Below are 22,154 nucleotides of genomic sequence, written 5' to 3'. Positions count from 1 at the left end.
GTAGAAAATTTCGTATCATTACATAATCCCCAGGTTCAATGTCATGACAATTACTATCTGGTAAATCAGGAATCACCAACTTCAGATTATCATTTTGATTCCTCAACTGCTTACTCATGTTAATCAAGTATTTTACAGTTACTTCATTGTTACATTTCAAATCATCCTGAGGGTTAATCATGACATGCGGTTGTCGACCAAACAGTATTTCAAAAGGGGACAGATTAAGAGGGGACCTGGGAGTGGTTCTGATGCTATACAAAACAATGGGTAAAGCTTCTGGCCACGTCAATCCTGTCTCTGCCATTACTTTACTCAATTTATTTTTAATAGTGCTGTTCACTCTTTCGACCTTCGCGCTCGCCTGCGGACGGTACGGAGTGTGCAGTTTGCTATCAATTCCCATCAACTTACACATTCCTTGAAAGACATCACCTGTAAAATGAGTACCCCTATCACTTTCAATGATTCTAGGGATACCATATCTACATACAAATTCTTGCACAATTTTCTTAGCTGTAAACATAGCGGTATTTGTAGCTGCTGGAAATGCTTCGACCCAATTCGAGAAAACATCTATACAGACAAGTACATATTTCAAATTTCGACATGGGGGTAATTGAATGAAGTCAATTTGTATTACCTGGAAAGGGCCGCCGGCAGGTGGGATATGGGATGGTTCTGTAGGTATTGCTTTTCCAATATTCTTTCTCAGACAGGTAAGGCATGACATTGCTCTTTTACTCGCATGAGAGGAGAATCCTGGGGCGCACCAGTATGCTCTTACCAATTTGCACATCCCCTCCCTGCCTAAGTGAGTCAGCCCGTGAGCTGCCTCAGCCAGGCATGGAAGGTATTCCCTGGGGGCCACTGGTTTACCATGTCCATCCGTCCAGAGCCCTGAGGACTCCTGGCCATATCCCTTTGCCCTCCAGACTGCTCTTTCCTGTGTGGAACACAAATTCTGCATCTCACACAACTTCTGTGTGTTGATGGTATTAAATACCATCAGTTGTGTGGTGTCTGTCTGTATGGGGGTAGCAGCTGCAAGCTTTGCGGCTTCGTCTGCTCGGCTGTTACCAAGGGATACTGGGTCTTGGCTATATGTATGTGCTTTACATTTGATAACAGCCACTCTGTCGGGTTCCTGTATCGCTGTTAGAAGCCTTTTTATATATGCTGCATGCGCTATCGGTGTACCAGCTGCCGTCATGAAATTTCTGAGGCGCCATAAGGCTCCGAAATCATGTACTACCCCGAAGGCGTATCTAGAATCGGTGTAGATATTGGCTGACTTACCCTTAGCCAATTCACATGCTCTGGTTAGGGCGACCAGTTCAGCAACCTGGGCTGAGTGAGGTGGGCCTAGCGGTTCCGCTTCTATGGTGTCTTGGTCATCTACGACTGCGTATCCAGTACACAAGTCTCCCGAGTCTGACTGTCTATGACAACTACCGTCAGTGTAGAACGTGAGTTCTGCATCTTCCAGTGGATTGTCACTGATGTCAGGCCTTGCGGTAAAATTTTGGGTCAAATATTCCATACAATCATGTGTATCTTCCTTTGCATTAAATCCTCCTTCCCCATCACTCTCACCTTCCACCCTTTGTGTCTGACCAGGCACACCTGGGAGAAATGTTGCAGGATTTAATGCGCTGCATCTCCTTATGGTGATGTTTACTGGGGCCATTAATGCCAATTCCCATCTTGTAAACCTTGCTGATGAGACGTGTCTGGTTTGGGCTGAATTCAATAAGGCAGATACCGCATGTGGTGTATGGATTGTGAGGTTGTGGCCTAGCACAACATCTTCGCTTTTTGTCACTAGCAATGCTATCGCCGCAACGCTACGCAAGCATGTGGGGAGGGATCGCGCTACTGTGTCTAGCTGAGCGCTGTAGTATGCGACTGGTCTGCTGGCATCACCGTGTTTTTGTGTTAGTACACCTGCTGCGCACCCAGCACTTTCTGTTCCGTATAGTTCAAAGGGTTTCCCATAGTCTGGCATACCTAGTGCTGGTGCCTGCGTTAGGCATTGCTTTAGTCTCTCAAATGCCGTTTCGGATTCGTCTGTATGCGAAATCCGATCAGGTTTGTTTGAAGAGACCATTTCCTGCAGAGGTAGCGCCAATATGGAAAACCCTGGGATCCAATTACGGCAATACCCACACATTCCTAAAAACGTCCTGATCTGTTGCTGGGTTTGTGGCAGTGTCATGTTTCTAATGGCTTGGATTCTATCAGCGGTCAGGTGTCTCAGTCCTTGTGTTAGACAGTGTCCCAAATATTTTACCTTAGTCTGGCATAATTGCAACTTGTCTTTGGAAACCTTGTGACCTGTGTCTGAAAGATGAAACAGGAGCTGTTTCGTATCCTTCAGGGAAGCTTCCAGTGAATCTGAACACAGCAGTAAATCATCCACATACTGTATCAATACTGATCCACTCTCTGGTTGGAAAGACTGTAAACAATCATGCAAAGCCTGAGAAAATATACTTGGACTATCTATGAAACCTTGGGGTAGTCGAGTCCACGTGTATTGGACTCCTCTGTATGTGAATGCAAACAAATATTGGCTGTCAGGGTGCAGAGGTACCGAAAAGAAAGCGGAGCAGAGGTCAATAACAGTGAAAAATTTGGCAGTGGGAGGAATTTGCATTAGGATGACAGCTGGATTAGGCACTACGGGGAACTGACTCTCAACTATTTTGTTAATCCCCCTTAGATCCTGCACTAGCCTGTAACCCCTCCCCCCACTCTTTTTAACAGGGAAGATGGGACTATTTGCTGTGCTGGACGTTCTTACTAGAATGCCCTGTTGTAGCAAGCGCTCTATTACTGGGAAAACTCCTAACTCCACCTCTGGCTTCAGAGGATACTGTGGGATTTTTGGAGCTATCCTACCATCTTTTACTTGTACAACTACTGGAGCTACGTTTGCCATTAATCCAGTGTCCTGTCCATCTTTTGTCCAAAGTGACTCTGGTATCTGAGATGTCATCTCTTCTACTTGGGATGGATTCCTATTTGTCATAATGGAATGTAACATTAATTTTGATGGGGAGTCTAACATGTCTCGCACTTCCTGAGCGTGATTCTCAGGGATGTCCAAGAATACACCTTCAGGAGTACAATAAATGACGCAACCCATTTTACATAGTAAGTCTCTACCCAGGAGATTAGTTGGTGCCGATGCAGCCAGCAAAAAGGAATGCTTGGTATGCAAAGGCCCTATTGTAATCTCGGCTGGTTTGCTAACAGGGTAGTGCTGGACTACTCCTGTTACTCCCATGGCTGGAACTGTCCTACCAGTGGTTCTCATGCCCACTGTCGAATTTATCACTGACTTGGCCGCCCCTGTGTCTACAAGAAAGTTTAAAGTTTTACCAGCTACATTGATTGCAATCTCTGGTTCGCTTCCAAGACTGGCAATCAATTTAACTGGCTGCAGATTACAGGTATGGCCACACCCCTATTGGGTATGCTGACCTCCCTGAATCCCGCTGGCAGCAACTACTTGTGAGGGAGTTAGTTGGGGACTACCAGAGGCATGCCAATCTCTGTTCGGGGGATATCTTTTTGTTTCCCCTGTATGTGGCTCAAAACTCCGCCTCTGTGGACCCTGCTCCCAATGTCGTGTGTCGTGTCGTTGTCTAGGGGGTTGAAAAGATCTTTGTACACTCTTTGTTCTACATTCTCGTGCATAGTGTCCTGGTCTGTTACAAGAAAAACATGTTATTACACTTGCCTTACCCACAGGATTCGGTGGTACATACGCAGGCTGCCTTGTGGTCAGCGCCTGTATACTTACTGACATCAACTTATCACTTTGCGACTCCCGGTGCCTAGTGATGTTTCTGTCGTGATCAATAGCAGCCTCTCTCAATGTGGACACCGACAGACCTCGCCAGCATGGTTGCGTGGTCTGTACCCTAGCTTTTAATGTTTCTTTCAAACCATCCATCAGTACGGATACTGCTACTTCTCGATGGTTTGGGTTGGTCTTAATGTCTTCTATACCAGTGTACTTTGCCATTTCTAATAGTGCCCGGTGAAAATATTCTGTTGCCGTTTCGGACTCCTTTTGCTTAATGGAGAATATCTTGTTCCATTTAACAACGGCTGGGAAATACTCCTTTAGCTGTAAATTTATCCTCTTTACATTATCCTTATTGTACACGTCTGTAAGCGGTACATCTTTATCCAATGCACAGTCAGCTAAGAATTGAGTTGCGTCGACATTGGAAGGTAAACAAGCTCTTAGCAGTATCTGCCAATCCTTGTTGTTGGGTTCTACAGTGTTACCTAGATCCCTGATGTATTTTTGGCTAGCAACTAAGTCCTTCCTGGGGTCAGGAAATTCGGACACTATTGTTCTTAATTCCATTCGGGAAAATGGAGTGTACATGGCGATGTTCCTTATGGGAGTGGCTCCAGACACATCTGTTTTTCCGTTGGGAACTGCTATTACCCTTACAGGAGCAAGTCTAACAGCCTCATTCTGCGTAGATTCTACAACTTGTGGTACAATTGTTTCAGTGTAGTGCATGGTGCCGTACTCACCCGTTGACACGACCTCACCTATCCCTCCGCTAGGGGCCTTCGCTAATTTCGTGGGGGTTGCTGTGCCTACTGTGGTCTCTGCTATGGTGGCCGCAAGAGAGAGAGCTGAAATTGTTGCTGGATCGTCTTCTTGATCACACTCCTGAGGAAGGTTCAAAACAGGGTACAACTTGCACGGGTTAATAATTGCATGAGTTACTTGGTTAACATCATTTACATTTACAGGGTTACTAAGTGTTTGTGTTTTACAACCCAGTGCGTTTCTCTCCGCAATCAACTTCTCTCCTGCTATATATGGTGGTGGCGGGGCTGTGGCTATCAGTTTCCTTACTGCCCCAGATCCCGCCGCCAGAGCCAAACCTCTCTGTATCTCACCTTCCTGGTGCCATAACTGTAAATAATCATGATGCTGAATTCGTCTCTTTGTTGATTTTACGAGACATATCCTCCTCCTTAAATTTTGTAACACTTCTGGACTGAAGCTACCTATTCTTGGGAACTTGTCCCTGTCTTGTACAGTCATTCTTTCCCATTCATCACATAAAACCTCTGTGTGACTACCGTATTTTTCACACATGATGTATCTTGCCGACCCGACTGGTCGGTTCTCTGAATCAACCCGAACCGAGGTTGATCGCCCCCTACCTGAACAACTGGCCCCCATAATCTGCAGGTGTTGCTTATTCCTCCTTGGATCTTTATCTCAAGGTTTTCAGCGAACCCTTACAAACAAACCAAGATGTCCTGGGCAGGCCGGCGGTGGTGGTTTATCAAGTACCCCACTTACTTCTCGCCCACGTTGGCCAGTACTGCAATCACTGTAACCAGAGCTGCTGTACCCAACCCAGGGCCCCTGTGAACCTTTATTTACTGGAACATGTGAGGGTTACCCGCAGGACACTTACTCTTTCCAGTAAAGGTGGGGTTGTTAGATAGTTCCTGAGTGACCAGCGAACTTCCCTTTAAAAATAAAAAATTACACAAATCACGTCAGAATGTACAAATAGCGTTTGTGACCACTTTACTCTAATGGTATTAGGTCAGATTACTAACTACTGCACACAATTACGTGCGGTCCAATCGTTCAGTACATAAGCACTACCTGTTATGTACTGAGAGATTAATGGAATCGATGTTTCCGGCCGCGATTCCTTCAGCAAGAGCTTATGGCCTATATGGGTTCTGCACCAACACCCCAGGCGTTGTGCCTCTTGTACCTTTATAGCGGACCTTTTTGTCTATTTTACCTTATGACCTCCTGGTCTTGTTACCTTATGACCTCCTGGTCTTGTTACCTTATGGTCCGCTATACTCTAATGCTCAAATATTATTTAACCAAGGATGCCTCCCTAGCCACCGTATATGTCACTTACACGTATGTCCCTTGACGAGTACCCGACTTTCCTTTTGGTTCAACCTCTAAGTTATATAAACTTATGTGATAAAAACACACTCACTCAACACATGTACACTTTGTTTCTATATCTATTTCTGCGCAGAAATTGTCTTCAGTCCAACTGTGTTACCAATTAGGAGCAGGATCTGTTAAACTAAATTTCAGATTTTCCAAAAATAGATTTGCGTTATTTACCGCGTCGCGTTATCTACCGCTGTGCGTTACTTATCGCCTTTGCGTTAATTATCGCTTTTCGTGACTTTGAGCTACGTGGGCGTAACCAGACGCTACGTTGCGTAATGTACGCTGCGTGCGTCTGCCTTTGGATTGCGTACGCAAGTCTTTTGTTAGGGACACGTGTACGCAAAACAAAGATCCACCGTAACACAATTTCTACCTTTATCAATGTAGATGATCCCTGATCATCTACCGCACACCACACTGACTGCCTTATCTCCCAGACAAGCCGTGTGTTGGTCTATATTTTAACTATCACCTCTACTATGAAATAACAGCAAATCTCTTTTAGCACTTTCTATCAACTATAAAAATTGGCAAACAGGAATAGTGATATACGAAATCGGAAAAGAAATGCAGATATATTTGTATGCGTGCGTGTATACGCAAGACAGAAGAGAAATAAACAGTTTTAAAAGACACAAGCGTTTTGTTCTTACTTCCGGTTCCCGGATTCCTTCAGCACTCTTTATCTAAGCGAAGCAGACGTTTATCCCGTCAGCACTGCGAGACAACCTCCCACCCTTTGCTGGAGGGATAATGTCTGCTGATCTACCTAGTGCAGATATGAGAAGGATCGGACGAGTCCCCAATTGACAATGCTAAATTCCTTTGTCGTATAAACAACCCTTTATGAAGTCTAAGAACACTGTACGCTGCTTACTTAAGAAGTACCGTAAAGGTACGCTATTCGCGTAACGATCGCTCCGCCGTAGGCGAGACGCTCAAGCGTCACGTTCGCTCACGGCCCAGTGATCACAGGACACGTTATTGGTTATGACTAGAGTAATGATTCGCTATGGCGTAGCGGACGCTCGAGACCACGAGGAGATCACCAGCAGCGCAGACGCTCACAATGCTATACCTTTATGTCTAAACCTTATACCAATGAAATACACAGAATACCTTAATGTGAATACAGGGTGTAAGTGCAACCTTGTGTAACCTGACTAACTACAAAGCTGCTTGAGCGTCACCGACGCTCAAGTGAACACTTAACACTATAGGAAATACACTGATACTGGTTTAGGGTCCAAAGCCTATTAACTGTATTATATCTAATATACTTGTAAAAAGGGGATAACAGTACAAATGATACACTACAGAATAACAGAGACTTCCTAACCTAAATACAATACTATCTAATACAATTCAATACTAGTCTAGGGGAGATGTGAGAGAAAGAGAAGGGAAAAAGAGAGAGAGACGGAGAGAGAGAGATTGGCTCACAGTAAGACAATATGATTACGGAGAGAAACTTACGCACAAAGGGTGACGATCGCATGCGCCTCGATATCCAGCTCCCGGTTATCAGCAGAAAACCGTTGATGAGAGAGAGTGAAGTTGGATATGGTCGGCCTGCCTATTTATGCCCCACACACAATGCAATCTCATAGTCCCTACAATCCCATTGTCCATTGGACGTCGGAATTCGGCCCTGCATCATAACAAAAGGTCATAGGGTGATTCATACAGGTGGGCTGTGACGATTTCAAACAGCTCAGGTGGGTGGGAAACTGGGTTTCCCGCCGCATACCTGAGTATGTGTAAATAATAGAAATGGACATAAACTTCTTATGTCCATAACTATTCGCACGAGCGATTAATACGCTCCAAACCAACACCGGAATATTGCTGATTAAATACTCTTCCGATGGGTACCAAACACTGCTGCATGACTCCTGTTAGACCCTTCCTACAATACAGAGAGGGATTCCTCAGCTCAGGGACATTCTATATTAACCAAACTTTCAGAATCTATCAAAGGGACCATGATCTAAAAACTACATTAATTGTGAAAATATGTAACGAATGAGTCGCACGCTACGACTACATAAACTCTACCGTAAATACGCATACCGTGCGCCCGCGGGTGCACGCTCTTGCGGGTATGCGCCTTCACGGGAGAGCGTACGCATGCGCAGCGCGGACCAGTGTGCGGTGCAAATATGGCAACGTGCATGGAGACATTTTTCTGACTTTGACAGTCCTTATTTTGGTGTTTACTTTGTACCCCCTATATTTTAAATAGGAACAGTTCACACATTTGGTGCACAGCCCAAAAAGGGGTGTGTTTTTTCTGGCAAGGGATATGGCCACACAATAGTAACCCCAATACAAATTACACCACACAGAACTGCAACTTTATTCACATTTGATCATGCGATAGTGTCCACCACAGTAGTATCACTGTACCTTATAAATGTTACTCCTCACAGTAGAGCCCCTTATTCACAATACATCACACTGAATTGCTCCTTATTCACATTACACCACACCATATTGCTCTTTATTCACATTAGATGACACAGTAATGCCCTTTCTATACGCAATGCCACATAGTAGAGCACCTTAAACACATAATGCCACACATTAATGCATTTATACACATAATACCACACAGTAATGCCCCTTACACATTAGACACATTATTAATGTCCTTAAAAACCTAATGCACCTTACACATTATGACAACCTTTAGTAATGCCCTTTTACACATAATTCCCTTACACACATGCCACACATTATTAATGCCCTTATACACATAATGATGCACAGTGCCCCTTACACATATGTTGCACATTATTAAATAATTTTTACATGACACACATAATGCTGCTTACACATATTTCAAACACTACTGCACAACCAACCCACTCACATGCACACAGCACTCACACTGCCACTAACACTGTGACCTCTGCCTCTGATTGGATACAGATGTGTCCTCAAATCTTGCCTCAATGCTAACGTGGGCACCTTTTTTTTTTTATGAAAATGCATCTTACTTGCATTGCTATGTGGCTAGGATACACAAGCAGCTCCTGCTGATTAAAATGATATGCAGCATGCCTATATACTGTGTGAGACTGTGGCTGTATATGCCTATGGCCTGCTCTGGCTTTAGCCCTGAAGCCCAATTGTGTAATGAGTTTCTGCTTAAGTCTTACCACCCATAAAAGTAGTTTACCTCATTTATTCTTAGGACCAGATTACTGAAGTCCTAATTGATCAAATACTTTGCTCTGATGCAGTTGTGCAAGTAGAAATATTCTCTTAGTGGTACAGAGTGCCAAAAAATGGATGTGGACATGTCATGAGGGTGTGTGGCCACATGCTGCTAGTGGGAGTGGCTACATGACAGCCCCTTTTTTTGGGGGGGGGGGGGGGGGGGGGAGAAATCTGGGGGAAAAGCTACAAATATATAGTAATGCCTCCAGTATAATATATGTAGGGATACCTCCTGTATAATAGCAATATATTGTAATGCCCCCAATTTAACAATATAGTAATACCTCCATTATAATAGGATAATACAGCCACTGTTGCACTCCCAGTAACCCTGACCATGGTCTTGCTGCTTTGTGGCACATTATAATCGTGGTAATGGCAAAGTGTGTGGCAGGTGGTACCGAGTACCTGCTGCCAAATTATTAAGGGTACTCCATACCCGAGCCTACCCGCATACTTCCACTGCTGCTCTGATGTCAGTTACATATTAAGTGAGCAACAATGGATGTAATGTATCAGAACATTTATCCTTGTGACTGGCATCAGGCTTTTCCCCTTTACACCCCATAGAACTGCACAGGAAGTCTGCAATATTTGTTTACTAACACCCCTACCCCCATTCCAAGTGCCATAACGTTAAAATTTATGAAGTTGTGTACAAAGCTTCATCATGAACACAAACCATTACCGCAAAAATATTTAATATACAAAAGTGCACAACATAAATGACAGTGTGGTGGATGAAACAATTAATACAGGTTTATCTAAAAAGCATTTGTGTAAAAATATGAGTGAAAGTATACAGTAAAGCTACATGAAACATTTGCCACTACACATCGGTGATAGCCCACTTGGGTGAATTTGGTACAAAGTGACTGTAGACTGAAGTGCGATCAATCATCCCTATTAGTAGAATCTGTCACATCAGCTTCTTGCTCCCCATGTGGGCAGCCAGCCGTCTGTGGGTAAAAAGGACCAACCAGCCAGTTTAGTGGTGTGTTATTAACCAAGTAATCCATGACGTCATCCATAGAACTCTTCATCTTGGTGAATTGCTCCTTGCTGGTGGCTAAGAGGCCATCAGACAGGTCTCTGATGGAGGAAGCAGAACGGAAGTTCCGATAGACCTCTGTAGCCATGACACTGATGTTCTGAGCCTTGCTCTGGATGTTCTGCGGAAGGCCTTGGACACCGGTCACCAGGGAGAGACAGGTGGTTTGCAGTTGTAGAGTCAGATGCCGGGCAATAGTCAAAGTGCGTGATTCAATTTGCTGAAAAACCGGAAGTTACAGGTTAGAAATAATACTCTGATGCTCTATGCGTTACTTATTCAGTACTTGGACACCTGGCATGTACACCAGTAGAGGAGCTTACCTCCGTGCTCTCAGCCTCCCCACTAGCTTGCTGTCCTGTGCTTTTAGTCCATTCCACCCACGTGTGGTACATCCTATTCTGAGCATCATGGATCTTCTGGTTGGCACCATTCAGGTTCTTTCTTGCAAATTCAATCTAAAAGATGAGATCCTTTAATCACTTAAACTGGAAAAGGTTTATTCAGAAACTGATTTTTTGATTATATAATGAACGTGTCTTTGCCTAAAGTACATAAACACTACCCAATACCATTTCATGATTTTTTTTTTCTATAGCAATTTTTATGGTATACTGTGCATGAATTTGAAGTTATCAGTGGTCTTGTATCAATATAGGATTGCATAATGAAGATTTCATTAAATTAGTAATTAATGGATATACATGAAACAGAAAACCCCAATATCAGATGATCGATATTCTGATAATCAATGCTCATCTGTGAATGTGTGAAAGGCAGCAGTGTTCCTATGACCTAGCAGCTGCTGGGTATTTAAAAATGGGGAAGTGGAAGTGCTGCAGTGTACATTTCTGCAGCAGCTGTTCCTCCACCACCAGGTGGCAGTGCTGCCAGCTTCCCGATACAGCAGTGTTTGAGACACTGGTGAGAAACCAAGGGTGCAAACCACCACGATTAACTAAAAAAACAAAAACAAATGAGAGGATAGATCAAAGGCGATAAATAGAATGAATTTTGATATACGTCACATGGTATGATGTCCTTTTGGATATTCACTCTTTCAATTGTCTCATGATATCCAGATGTCAAACATGAAAAAAAGAGAGATAGTACACATACATGGGTGGTATTGCTTAACACTAAATGAACAACCTATGAGTGTCCAGAAAAACGAAGCCTAAAGTGCCGGACCCAACTTGATAGTAGATGAGAATAGTATCTCGCCAATATTTTGTGGACGTACCCAAACTCACATCAAAATATATAAGAATAGGTGTATAAAGGTATCTTTAAGCTGCTATATCCCACGTGATGTAACACAGAAAGAGCTATTTCAGAAGACGTACCCCACTCACTTTGGAGGGGGATTAGTTCCACGTATAAAAGGTATCTTTCAAGCCAGGATCAGGAATGACATCAACGATAATTCAAAGGGTTTTTATTAAAAGTTCGTAAAACAGCAATCTGATGTTTTTCTATGTAGTTTCCACTCTCTGGTTTCACCAACGACGTTTCGACCTCCTGGGTCTTTTTCAAGGTAGTCGAAACTCTGTTACATCACGTGGGATAATAGCAGCTTAAAGATACCTTTATACACCTGTTCTTATATATTTTGATGTGAGTTTCGGTACGTCCACAAAATATTGGCAAATTGGTGGCGAGATACTATTCTCATCTACTATCAAGTTGGGTCCGGCACTTTAGGCTTCGTTTTTCTGGACACTCATAGGTTGTTCATTTAGTGTTGAAAGCAATACCACCCATGTATGTGTACTCTCTCTTTTTTTCATGTTTGACATCTGGATATCATGAGACAATTGAAAGAGTGAATATCCAAAAGGACATCATACCATGTGACGTATATCAAAATTCATTCTATTTGTTATTGCCTTTGATCTATCCTCATTTGTTTTTTCTTAGAATATTGTTTTTGATCTGTTATTTGGACTGATCTGTTGAGGATCTAGATTGGACTGACAACTTTGCGCCAGGAATTTACACTGCTGTGTTTTTTTATCACCATGATTAACGGCTGCTGGAATATTTCCAGCAGCCACGCACTGGGTGTTTGACGCATCAGATACAACCATGTCAGGGGTAGCCCAGCTGTCACATCTGCTACATCCAGACCATGGAATTGTTTATGAGCTCATTTCTTCACCTTGAGCAAGATTCTAAATGTTGCTTCTTAGAAAGAAATAGTTCTTTACAGCTACAGGTATGGCAACAAAAGGGATACTGGACAGGTGGTGGCCATGGTTATAAATCTGCAACTGACCAGATCAACGGTGTTCTGTAGCTGTGCCATGGCCTCCTGGCTCCGGCATTTGACATCCATCACTCGTGTCAAGGCTTGCTGATAAGCACGTTTACGGGCCTTGGTAGAGAGTGACCCCAAGCGAACGTAGTAACTTGACTTTCCTGCTGCCACTTCAAACCCCTCTGTTTTTGTAGATTCCTTCGCTGAAAATATATAGAAGCTTGAAATATAACAAATCCATTTAAATGTCCGACTTGGCTTTACAGCTGGCCTGTCAGTGGCCTAGTAAGAGTTGTGTGGCTATAGTTATACTTTGTGTCCCAGTAGTCCAAGTGTTAGTTCATGAATATACTGCTCACATCAGTTCCGGCTTACCCAGCTCCTCGTCTGTGGGTGGCAGGTATTGTTCCAGGAGACTCTCCGATGTCGTCAGTGCAGTGTCCACACGGCTGCTCACCATCTGCGCTACACTGCTCCCCATAATGGTGCTAATGCCCCCATTCACAGCAGCCTTGGTCATCTCTACACCATCCTGCACAGCTCCCTTAGTTCTGCCAACTACTCCCGATATACTCTGTACAACCACATCCTTAGCACCAAGAACTGCCTCAGAGGCAGTGGAGACCACCTAGAGGAGGACACAGGTACTGCAGATGACATTTATACAACACACCTGTGTAATGCATGTTATCCTATGTGTAGGATATTCAGGTATAGCTGCTGGGCTGTAAAGTTACCTTGTCAGTAGGCTGATCGAGAATGGGCAGCTTCACCTCAATCTTATCCAATCCTATACATGCAATGTTGTTAGCCAGGGCAACTAAAGGGTTTGACAAAGAAAAGAAAAAAGCCACTTATGAAACAGTACATAGCACCAAGTATGCATCTAAATTGAGTTGGCCATCAATGACTACAAACAATCGAATATAGAGATCCAATGGCTCTCCAACATAAATGGTACAGAGCCCCAATGTTATTGCAAGCACATGGGGCCTAATGCCACCCCCTGATTGGCCTGCAGCCCTGCGAGTAATAGATAGGGGTTAACGATCAGTGGGTGAAGTCATCAATTGTTATTTAACATTGATGCTAACCCACCAATGGTACCATCAATTGCTAGCCTAGTGATGTGTATCTTAGACCAGGGACAGCCAATATTTAGGCTACTTTCTATGCCAAGGTGATTTAAGATGGGCTTGTTTTTTGCATAGTAGGAGACCGAATTTACAACATACAAGACCATAAATCAGCATTTTACTGCTACACCAACTAAATCCAGTGCTAATCCTCATTGTAAGAGAACACATAAGAGGTAATTATCAGCAACTGGATGACAAGCAGAATACAGAGTACAGTACTTAATGTATGTGTATTTTAATTAAGGACGTACTAGGCTGTCAAATACGGACAAGTCTGTCCACAGTGAGTACAGTGAAGTCAATAATGCATGACAGACTGGATCTAATATTGGGTGGGCGGGGGGTATTTATCAAAGTTTGGAGACTGATAAAGAAACAGCCAGTTAGCCTTTAATTGCCACTAAAGTCTCAACTCTGAGCTTTGATAAGTGTCCTCCTTAAAGATAGTTTCCAGACACAGCAGAAAGTCTCAAAACCTACTCTGAGGCTCCAGTCTCTGCAGGATTGGCCTGGCGCTGGTCACAGCCACCGACGTGATGTTCTCCACACTCCTCTCCACTACATTGCACACAGATTTGAGGTAGGGGCGATTATCTTTGGCGTTGATATAGGCAGAAGACACCATGTCATACGTTGAGCTCACCAAGGGGAGGTTGATCAACCTGACCACAACGTTCTACAGGAGAAACAGCCAGAGTTAGTCCAACACCGTACAGTTGGGTTCTTCTGAGCAGACCAGGAGGCCACACCTGTGGACAGGGCTCAGGGTGCACATTTACGGTTTACAGTTGTGACCTATAACATTGGCAATTACCACTCAGTTTTGGTTTGTTTTTAAACACAAAAGTGAGTTTTAGATGCAGCAGTTGCATAGTACACAGGTTACTAGGACCAGTAATATCACAACTACAGGTGGCCCAGTTGATCAGTCAGGGACTGCAGCACACATTGCACATGCAAGGTCTGGCTGCACTGTTAAAGGGGGTTGTAGACCACCACCATTACTTAAAATGAACAGGAGCAAACATACACCATTCTGTGCCTAGTCTACATACAATGCTTCCAAACTGCACTCCAAGTTTTAGTATCCATGCTTCACCACAGGTGACTCAATTAGTACCCCAGTCCATTTGATTTAATCATCTAGGTTCAAGCATAGATATTCTTAAAACCTGGACTGTAACAGTAGCATTTGGGAGGGGAGGGGGTGTGACTGGTTTAGAGGCGCACACTACTAACCGCATAGGGCATGAGGCGAACAAGCATATATCCCTGAATATTAAGTGTAAATACTCCCAATACAGGGCATGTGACCACCTACAGTAACCCACATTACCATTCTCCAGCCTCACCTATACCATAGTGTCACCATACACTGTACTTACCTGCTGCTCTACTGTCTCTGCCATATTAACAGTCAGCCACCTAGGAAACATAAGATACACACATGTAAGAGCACAGAAGGCAGCAGTTATTCAGGAATGGACATCACTGCCTGATGGTTACAGACCATCAATGGTTCCCTTACAACTAGGGAGGCCAATCCCGGGATCAGGATCGGCGGGATCCCAGGATTTGGACCCAAAAATGCCAGGATTTGAATCCCAGGATTGGAGCCTCCAATCCCGGGATTAGAGTGCGCATGCACAGTTTTGCCCGACAGCGCTGCCCGGCTGTCAGCAATGTAGTTACATCAGCTATGAGGACACGCACTGACCGCACTGGCGGCATTTCAAACGTAGCACTGGCCAATCAGAGCTGGCAGACCGGCAGCCAATCAGGGAAGCGGCAGCAGCCACGGCCCCTGATTGGCTGCCGGACTGCCAGTTCTGACTGGCTGGTGGCCATCGCTACGTTTGAAATGCTGCCAGCGTGGTCAGTGTGTGTGTCCATGGCTGGTGCCCGCGGCCCGCCTAAGTAGTGTTTATCTTATCGCTACCTACACCCACACTCCCTCACTGCTCCAGACATCATCCCTCTGCTCACTACACCCACTGGCACCTTCCCTTCCTGTACCTTACATGCTCACTACACACCCACCCTCCCGCTGCTCCCTACACCCACTCTCCCGCAGCTCCCTACACCCACCCTCCCTTGCTCCCTACATCCACCCTGCCTTACTGCCCTCCACATATACTTTCCATGCTCCCTACTGCAATCCCGGGAATGAGCATTTTTTAATCCCAAATCCCAGCATTGAAAAAAAAACACCCCAGGATTGGCCTCCCTACTTACAACTACTAATATATCAAACATTCAATGGCAGCATTCCAATGTTTGCAGCTATCAAATGGTGATGATTGGATGGTGTTCTAGTGGTTACCTGTATTCCAGTATCCTGACCTCTGCACAACCTCCTGGCTCCTTCCTGACTGCTGCTCCCTGCCTCAGGGCACCCTGGCTTTTATAGGGGCTGCCTCACATGTGACCTGCTCTGTCCCTCCCCTATCTAGGGCTCAGTAGGAGGAGTTACAGGTGTGGGTGCAGATCATTAGTGTCTCCTGTCAGCTCCATAAGTGTCTAACTACATTTCTGTGACATGGGGCAGATGTACTAAGCCTTGGAGAGAGATAAAGTGGAGAAAGATAAATAGGCTAATCATAATGTCCCTTTAAATCTAAGCACTCATGGATTACACAGGTTCTCTAGCTGATTACAACCAGATGAAATGCAGACTTGACGTCAGCCAGCCCAGGGACAGTATGGTAAACCTAGAGATAAAGGGGTATATGCAATTGCGGTCGAATTCCCAAAATTGTCGAAAAACGGGAATTTTTCGCCCCCCCCAAAAAAATCGACAATGCAATTCAGTACTTTCCGTCAAAAAAACTGACTTTCAAAATTCGACTTTTTGAAATTCGACTTTTGTCAAATTCGACTTTTCTGCAATGGTACAAATGCGGCAATTCGCCAAAAGTATATTCAATTGAAGTTTGGAAATTCGACAACAGTGCTTTTAGACAGTAAATTCGTCATTTTCAATCCGCCACACTTTGGTGAGTAAAACGAATAAAAAAAAATTAAAACATGTTTTTTTGGGTGGTTTTTTTTTTGCTAATAGCATATCTATTTATATTAGAAGGGATTAGGTACATGGTTTGTCTGTTTTGGAGGCACAAGTATTATTTATATATTTTTTAAAATATATATATATTTTTTTACATGGAATGGTAAAATCCTGAAAAAAAATGGCGTGGGGTCCCCCCTCCAAAGCATAACCAGCCTCGGGCTCTTCGAGCTGGTCCTGGTTCTAAAAATCCGGGGAGAAATTGGACAGGGGATCCCCCGTATTTTTAAAACCAGCACCGGGCTCTGCGCCTGGTGCTGGTGCAAAAAATACGGGGGACAAAAAGAGTAGGGGTCCCCCGTATTTTTTACACCAGCATCGGGCTCCACTAGCTGGACAGATAATGCCACAGTCGGGGGTCACTTTTATACAGCGCCCTGCAGCCGTGGCATTAAATATCCAACTAGTCACCCCTGGCCGGGGTACCCTGGGGGAGTGGGGACCCCTTCAATCAAGGGGTCCCCCCCCAGCCACCCAAGGGCCAGGGGTGAAGCCCGAGGCTGTCCCCCCCATCCAAGGGCTGCGGATGGGGGGCTGATAGCCTTGAGAAAAATGAAAGAATATTGTTTTTTCCAGTAGTACTACAAGTCCAAGCAAGCCTCCCCCACAAGCTGGTACTTGGAGAACCACAAGTACCAGCATGTGGGAGAAAAACGGGCCAGCTGGTACCTGTAGTACTACTGGAAAAAAATACCCCAATAAAAACAGGAGACACACACCTTGATAGTAAAACTTTATTACACAACTGCCGACACACACATACTTACCTATGTTGACCCGCCGACTGCCACAGTCTCCGTCGATCCGGGGTACCTGTGAAAAAAATTAGACTCACCTGATCCAGTGTCCAGAGATAAATCCACGTACTTGGCAAAAAAATAACACGACAAACCCGGACCAGCGGACTGAAAGGGGTCCCATGTTTACACATGGGACCCCTTTCCCCGAATGCAGAGAGACCCCTTCGTGACTGTTTTTACGTCCTGTTGATGTACCTTCCCAGGCCTGTTTTTGTCCTGTTGACGACTCGTTACCCCCTGTTTTCTCCTGTTGTTTGGTTGCCGCAAATATTGGACCCTTTTATCCAACTCTACCATGGGCGACCTACTTGTGATGTGGACCTGACCCTCCACCATGTAGCAGACAACCCCCCTCAGGTGAGATGTATTGCCCAAAACTCCCTCTTGTCCAAAATCACCCCGGCATGTCCAAAGTGCAGCCTTCCGGCATTTGCAAAACTGCACATCCAAACATTCCCTGATACACCAATGCTTGTCAGGGAATGTTTGGATGTGTAGTGACGCAAGTGCCGGAGGGTTGCATTTGGGTCCACTGTAACCTGCTTGTGTCGTGTTGATTGTACCTCTTCTTTTCAGTACCAGGGTGACACTATTACCAATAGCTGGAACCTCATACCGTTCTCTTCCACAGGTCTTGCGGTGTATCCTTCCCAAGTGGCGTGGATGTGAAGAGACACCACAGTTCCCCTGATGTTCCCTGGGCGACCTACTTGTGATGTGGACCTGAGCCTCCGCCATGTAGCTGACAACCCCCCTCAGGTGAGATGTATTGCCCAAAACTCCCTCTTGTCCAAGTCACCCCGGCATGTCCAAAGTGCAGCCCTCCGGCATTTGCAAAACTGCACATCCAAACATTCCCTGATACACCAATGCTTGTCAGGGAATGTTTGGATGTGTAGTGACGCAAGTGCCGGAGGGTTGCATTTGGGTCCACTGTAACCTGCTTGTGTCGTGTTGATTGTACCTCTTCTTTTCAGTACCAGGGTGACACTATTACCAATAGCTGGAACCTCATACCGTTCTCTTCCACAGGTCTTGCGGTGTATCCTTCCCAAGTGGCGTGGATGTGAAGAGACACCACAGTTCCCCTGATGTTCCCTGGGCGACCTACTTGTGATGTGGACCTGAGCCTCCGCCATGTAGCTGACAACCCCCCCTCAGGTGAGATGTATTGCCCAAAACTCCCTCTTGTCCAAGTCACCCCGGCATGTCCATAGTGCAGCCCTCCGGCATTTGCAAAACTGCACATCCAAATATTCCCTGATACACCAATGCTTGTCAGGGAATGTTTGGATGTGTAGTGACGCAAGTGCCGGAGGGTTGCATTTGGGTCCACTGTAACCTGCTTGTGTCGTATTGATTGTACCTCTTCTTTTCAGTACCAGGGTGACACTATTACCAATAGCTGGAACCTCATACCGTTCTCTTCCACAGGTCTTGCGGTGTATCCTTCCCAAGTGGCGTGGATGTGAAGAGACACCACAGTTCCCCTGATGTTCCCTGGGCGACCTACTTGTGATGTGGACCTGAGCCTCCGCCATGTAGCTGACAACCCCCCTCAGGTGAGATGTATTGCCCAAAACTCCCTCTTGTCCAAGTCACCCCGGCATGTCCAAAGTGCAGCCCTCCGGCATTTGCAAAACTGCACATCCAAACATTCCCTGATACACCAATGCTTGTCAGGGAATGTTTGGATGTGTAGTGACGCAAGTGCCGGAGGGTTGCATTTGGGTCCACTGTAACCTGCTTGTGTCGTGTTGATTGTACCTCTTCTTTTAAGTACCAGGGTGACACTATTACCAATAGCTGGAACCTCATACCGTTCTCTTCCACAGGTCTTGCGGTGTATCCTTCCCAAGTGGCGTGGATGTGAAGAGACACCACAGTTCCCCTGATGTTCCCTGGGCGACCTACTTGTGATGTGGACCTGAGCCTCCGCCATGTAGCTGACAACCCCCCTCAGGTGAGATGTATTGCCCAAAACTCCCTCTTGTCCAAGTCACCCCGGCATGTCCAAAGTGCAGCCCTCCGGCATTTGCAAAACTGCACATCCAAACATTCCCTGATACACCAATGCTTGTCAGGGAATGTTTGGATGTGTAGTGACGCAAGTGCCGGAGGGTTGCATTTGGGTCCACTGTAACCTGCTTGTGTCGTGTTGATTGTACCTCTTCTTTTCAGTACCAGGGTGACACTATTACCAATAGCTGGAACCTCATACCGTTCTCTTCCACAGGTCTTGCGGTGTATCCTTCCCAAGTGGCGTGGATGTGAAGAGACACCACAGTTCCCCTGATGTTCCCTGGGCGACCTACTTGTGATGTGGACCTGAGCCTCCGCCATGTAGCTGACAACCCCCCTCAGGTGAGATGTATTGCCCAAAACTCCCTCTTGTCCAAGTCACCCCGGCATGTCCATAGTACAGCCCTCCGGCATTTGCAAAACTGCACATCCAAATATTCCCTGATACACCAATGCTTGTCAGGGAATGTTTGGATGTGTAGTGACGCAAGTGCCGGAGGGTTGCATTTGGGTCCACTGTAACCTGCTTGTGTCGTGTTGATTGTACCTCTTCTTTTCAGTACCAGGGTGACACTATTACCAATAGCTGGAACCTCATACCGTTCTCTTCCACAGGTCTTGCGGTGTATCCTTCCCAAGTGGCGTGGATGTGAAGAGACATGCCATTTCTCCTGATGTTCCATGGGCGACCTACTTGTGTACAATTCAACTGCATATCAAATAATTTTAATAAAAACCACAGAAAACTTCTCTTTTTAAAAATTTATTGAAGACAAATTGTATTTTATTTTTTAAATAAAAATTGAAAGTTAATAAAACAAAAAAGTAGTTTGTTCTTCTTAACATTCTTCTCTTGTGTAGATATCTGTGGGGAAAAGTAAAAAAAAGCATATTAAGTAAAGACACTAAAGTCATGTTCATTTCTTTCCCAAGAACATTTGTGGAACCACACAGCCCAGCATGACCCATTGCTGGGCTGTGTGGTTCCACAAAGGCTGGCGGTCCAAAGTGGAATAGTGGTGTCAGTGGTCAGCACTTTGACACGCTAACATTTGTGGAACCACACAGCCCAGCATGACCCATTGCTGGGCTGTGTGGTTCCACAAAGGCTGGCGGTCCAAAGTGGAATAGTGGTGTCAGTGGTCAGCACTTTGACACGCTAACATTTGTGGAACCACACAGCCCAGCATGACCCATTGCTGGGCTGTGTGGTTCCACAAAGGCTGGCGGTCCAAAGTGGAATAGTGGTGTCAGTGGTCAGCACTTTGACACGCTAACATTTGTGGAACCACACAGCCCAGCATGACCCATTGCTGGGCTGTGTGGTTCCACAAAGGCTGGCGGTCCAAAGTGGAATAGTGGTGTCAGTGGTCAGCACTTTGACACGCTAACATTTGTGGAACCACACAGCCCAGCATGACCCATTGCTGGGCTGTGTGGTTCCACAAAGGCTGGCGGTCCAAAGTGGAATAGTGGTGTCAGTGGTCAGCACTTTGACACGCTAACATTTGTGGAACCACACAGCCCAGCATGACCCATTGCTGGGCTGTGTGGTTCCACAAAGGCTGGCGATACAAAGTGGAATAGTGGTGTCAGTGGTCAGCACTTTGACACGCTAACATTTGTGGAACCACACAGCCCAGCATGACCCATTGCTGGGCTGTGTGGTTCCACAAAGGCTGGCGGTCCAAAGTTTCTTGAATATATACATTGAAACATGGCTCTACTCACCTTGGTACGCACAACACGAACTTATGCCGTCCACTTCAATTTTCCACCCAATCCTATGAATAAGCAAAAAACACACACTAGTGAATAGTAAATTCACACAACAGTGAAAGCCTATTGTACACCATTACAAAAAGGATTTTTTGGGTAAAAAAGTGGTATCAGAATAGCTCTTTGGCCCATCATACATGTAGCCACAAGGAGCTTTCATCCGTTACCACACGCGCCCGCATACATGCCCGCGCATGTATGCCTACACAAAGCTCCTTGGTAGTACCCGGTCACGGGTGGGGAAGCCCAACACATAAAACAATAGTAAGAAAAAAAACAAACTAATGGGAGGGGAAGAAAGGGATACATGACAAACATATATAGTAAATTAAACAATACGACCGGGCTTATGGTGGAAGTCTGTCCGGATCCTCTGCTTCCTCCTGATGGGGCGTCAATGTCCTGGGAGGCTGGGTAGTGTGTTGACTGGGCCTCTGTGCCCGTGCGGCTGTAGATGTTGCGGCCGGTGTTGGTGGTGGAGGCATCTGGTGGGTGGGGTACATCCCTGTATATCCTTGGTACATCTGTGACTGTCTATACCAGGTTGGTAGTGGAGGAAGGGAACGAGGCGTCCTTGTGGCTTGTGATGGCGGAAATGGTGGATCACCAGCGTGTTGATGACCTGGTTCTGGGAGCTTATCATAGATCATCTGCAGTGTTGTTGCGATAAACTGTTGGCTGGATGAGGATTGTCGATGGCTCTCCGACATGTTGTCATTGCTGTGTGCCAGGCATGATGTGTTCTCCACGAGCCGGTTCATGGATTGGGCCAGAATGTGAAGGATGTCCATAGTCTCCCTATGATCTTCTCTTCTGGTCTGTAGCATT

At 45.4% G+C, this 22,154-nt stretch overlaps 1 protein-coding gene across 1 annotated transcript; it reads right to left on the bottom strand.

Moving 5' to 3' along the window:
- Positions 1–9,892: 9,892 nt before the first annotated feature.
- Positions 9,893–16,042, bottom strand: LOC135055183 (perilipin-2-like). The gene is made up of 8 exons (XM_063958924.1): positions 15,982–16,042; positions 15,044–15,083; positions 14,139–14,334; positions 13,257–13,339; positions 12,895–13,147; positions 12,538–12,722; positions 10,583–10,717; positions 9,893–10,479 (listed from the first exon to the last, which is right to left on the bottom strand). The coding sequence occupies exons 2-8, from the start codon at positions 15,065–15,067 to the stop codon at positions 10,102–10,104; spliced, it is 1,254 nt and encodes a 417-aa protein (XP_063814994.1). The 5' UTR covers positions 15,068–15,083; positions 15,982–16,042; the 3' UTR covers positions 9,893–10,101.
- Between the last annotated feature and the right edge of the window lie 6,112 nt (positions 16,043–22,154).

Source organism: Pseudophryne corroboree, chromosome 1 (genome assembly GCF_028390025.1).
Source record: "Pseudophryne corroboree isolate aPseCor3 chromosome 1, aPseCor3.hap2, whole genome shotgun sequence".
Taxonomy (NCBI): domain Eukaryota; kingdom Metazoa; phylum Chordata; class Amphibia; order Anura; family Myobatrachidae; genus Pseudophryne; species Pseudophryne corroboree.
Note: the sequence above shows the minus strand (reverse complement) of the source record. Positions and strands in the feature narration are given on the sequence as shown.

Excerpts from the sequence above, each read along its gene's own strand:
- LOC135055183 (XM_063958924.1), bottom strand. The coding sequence starts at position 15,067 with ATGGCAGAGACAGTAGAGCAGCAG. Across the intron at positions 13,340-14,138 it reads GCAGAGACTGGAGCCTCAGA|TTGCCCTGGCTAACAACATT; the intron begins GTAGGTTTTGAG and ends CAAACCCTTTAG. Across the intron at positions 10,480-10,582 it reads GGGAGGCTGAGAGCACGGAG|CAAATTGAATCACGCACTTT; the intron begins GTAAGCTCCTCT and ends CCGGTTTTTCAG.